This window comes from Gavialis gangeticus, unplaced genomic scaffold, assembly GCF_001723915.1.
Source record: "Gavialis gangeticus isolate Ggan-Ray unplaced genomic scaffold, GavGan_comp1, whole genome shotgun sequence".
Classification (NCBI taxonomy): Eukaryota; Metazoa; Chordata; order Crocodylia; family Gavialidae; genus Gavialis; species Gavialis gangeticus.
Genome location: NW_017729003.1, coordinates 14,194,180 through 14,197,330, shown reverse-complemented (window position 1 = coordinate 14,197,330; position 3,151 = coordinate 14,194,180). Strand labels below are relative to the sequence as shown.

The window sequence follows — 3,151 nt, the reverse complement described above, 5'->3', positions numbered from 1 at the left end:
GCGCGGCCGCTGCCCGGGGCGTTGCGGGCTGTAAGATGGCGGCGGGTACTGGATGGGCTGAGCTGTGCGAGAAGTTCCGCAGCGCGCAGAGCCTGTCGGCCGTGGAGTCCAAGAAGGACCCAGAGACCGAGCCCTACCGCTCCAAGTACGGCGCCCGCCAGCTGCTGCAGGAGATTAAACAGTTGCTGGGCCCAGAGGAAGCGGCGGAGGCGGCTGCGGCTGAGCTGCGGGCTGTGCGTCTGGCCGCGCTCGAGTACGAGCTGGGCGTGAACCACACGGAGACCGAGGAGCCGTCGGCGGGCGAGGAGCACCTGCTCAAGTGCACGCGGCTGCTGGAGCCGCGCCGTCTCTCGCGGGCTTGCGTCTCCCTCTACATCCAGGCGCAGGTGGGCGCGGGCGTCTCTCCGGCATCCAGCCCCGGGTCCGAGCCGCTGCCATGCCTGTGGGGGCCGCGCTCGCCAGGCCTGTGCTGCAGCCCTCCGCTCCGCTGCCCCGCAAAGCCCCGCGCTGGGACTGGGACCCAGGTGGCTTCGTGCGTGGGACGGCTGCTGATAACAGTCAGAAGCGGGTCTGCAGCTGCTGCTTGCGCTAGAAAACAAACCAGCCCTGGAGTTCAGTGTGTCGGGGTCCTGGGCTGGGAGGCTCCAAGGATGGCACTGCAGCCACCCTTGAATTTGCTGAGTACCCCAGCATTTGCAGGGGGCTGGCTTTAATATTTTATTAAATGGGTTTTGATTGGTTTTATGTACTTTTTGTGTTTTACTGGAACTTTTGGAGTAGGACCAAACCAGATTTCTTGTGGACTTGGAAGGTGTTAATTACTTGAGATTTATATCCCTGAGGAAGTAAAAGACAGGGGGGTTTCTTCTCTCTCTTTTGTTGTTGTCCAGTGTTGTTTAACATGAGCCTGTTTTTGTTTGTTTGTTTTTACCTTAGTTTATGGCCTCCTCTGATAAGGCTGTCTTGTTTCTACATTTTATTTAAGCATTTTAAGGAACATATGACATCTAATGGACTTGAGCACATCAGTTGCTATTGCTGATATTTTAAGATAAAGCTATGATATTATGTATTGGATTAATTAATATGGTCTTCCCTTATAATGATTCCTTTTAAGCCTTGGGCTCTGAGAGCTGCTCTAATTAAGTCACCTGCTGTAACTTGTGTATTTAGTGTCCTGTGCTTCAAAATCAGGGTGGGGGTGCTTCAACTAAAGCTCACTCAACAAGCGTTAGTAAGTGTCCCCACTGCCATTTTGAAGCATGGGGACACTGAATCCATGAGATGTCATGGAACCAACGGATGGTGGCTGGAGCACACTAATTAGTGCACACCAGCAGACTGGATTGAGTCTGCTCCAACACAGTGTAATTGCAGCATGTTGAAGCAGTGTCCCTATATGTCTGCAGGCACCTGTGGATGGTTTCCTTTGCTGACCAAGCTAGTTGTCACATTTACAAAGGCTTACACTATGATCACTTGGAAAAAGACTATGGGGTTTTCTGCTTAGCCACACTTCAGCTGGGTCTGGGTCCCTTGAAAATGGGCATGGCTGGTCACAGGCCTTATGCTGACAAGGCTGAGTCACCAAGCTAGAACAGCAGCCATTTCCTTGCAAAGCCTCACAAAGCTAGCCTGTAAAGGCTTTTGTGGAGGGTCTCTGCTACAGACTGGGGAGAGCCATTTGTGTTCTTTAAGCAGGTTGTTTAAAAGGTTTGGTTACTGTCCTTCATTAGGGGCCTACTTAATTTGTGGTTTCGTAGATTGTTCCACAAAATCTACAAAATTAACAGAAAGAGCCCCTTAAAAATAAAATACTGGCTCCCCAGCAGGAGCCAGCGGTCCTTGCTGCTGAGAGGGGAAAGTGCCAGCTGGTGGAGTGACGTGAAGGGCAGCAAGCAAGATTTGGGGGGGGGGGCTGCCTCCTTGTTTCCCCCCTCATTGCAGCCTCTCCAGTCAGTGCTGAGGGGCAGGGCTTCTGTGAAATGACCGTGGAATGAGAACTTTACACTGTGATCAGCTCACAAAAACTGGTAAGCTCCCCTGTGATTTAGGTAGACCTCTACTCATGATATGTCCATGCTCGGCAGGGCAAAGCAATCATTTAACCAATCCAGGGTCGCTTAAGAACCTAGCTGGGACAGAACAGTGTCTCATCAGTAACTAGAAGTCAGTCAAGCATGTTTAGGTCATGCAAAGTTTTCAGATTTGTTGCCTTAGATTAGTGATTTTTCAACCATACAGCTGTGGCACCCTGAGGTGCCTTGAGATTCTTTCAGGGGCCATAGGTGCCACACAACGTTAGCACATTGTGTGCAGACATGCTTCACAAGATAAACCCAGATTTTTCAAATGGGAATCCAGAGTCCTAAAACATCTGTGGTGGGCTTTCTTTGTTATGTGCAAGAAAAGTGTTCCTCTGTTACTTTTCTATAGTAAAAAAGAAGAATAAAAACTAAGAGCTGGCATTTTCTAAGGGGTGCCTCAAGTCTAAAAAGGTTGAGAAATGCTGCCTTGGACTAAGTCTTTGGTTCTGCTTGGATTTTTATTTATTTATTTATTTATTTATTTATTTTGAGGTATTGGTTCTTATGATATATAAGGCATGCAAATCTCCAATGGGACTATTCAGTCCCATGCGAGATGCTGCAAACCATCTACGTCATAGGCTGCCACATCCACTGTCTCACAGATGAAACAATGCCAATCTAAATCAGTTGTTCTTTGTAATGAACCCATTCTGTTTTAAGGACGTTATTTTTCCCTTCCTTTCTTTCCATCCTGTTTCAGATCCCCTATTCCATCTGCTTTCCAAATATCTTTTCAGTGTAATAACATAGTTCTGCTGTCCAGCTGGCAACTGATACAAGTAACAGCTAGGAATTGTGAGTCTGGCTGCAGGATTTGAAGATGGGGTGCACAATTCTAAATGGTAACAAATTTGGAAACCTTTGATAAGACAAAATATAAGCATTGTGAGCATTAGTGTTGCCTATGTTCCACTACCAGAATCTTCTAGACGCTAGAGCTGTCTGCTTTGGTGTCCAGTCTGACCTTTGTTTTGGAAGAACTGGGTGTGCTCCTTTCATTTTATATTGCATCTGTTCCTAAAGTACAGGCATACCTCAGAGATATTGCGGGTTCGGTTCCA

The 3,151-nt window shown here is 48.1% G+C and overlaps 1 protein-coding gene across 1 annotated transcript in view; it reads left to right on the top strand.

The window, feature by feature from the left end:
• Positions 1–6: 6 nt before the first annotated feature.
• Positions 7–3,151, top strand: part of KIF1BP (KIF1 binding protein) — a 24,534-nt gene continuing 21,389 nt past the window's right edge. The window contains exon 1 of the mRNA XM_019507849.1: positions 7–386. Coding sequence (XP_019363394.1) covers positions 36–386 — 351 coding nt within the window. The 5' untranslated portion in view covers positions 7–35. The remainder of the gene's footprint in view (positions 387–3,151) is intronic.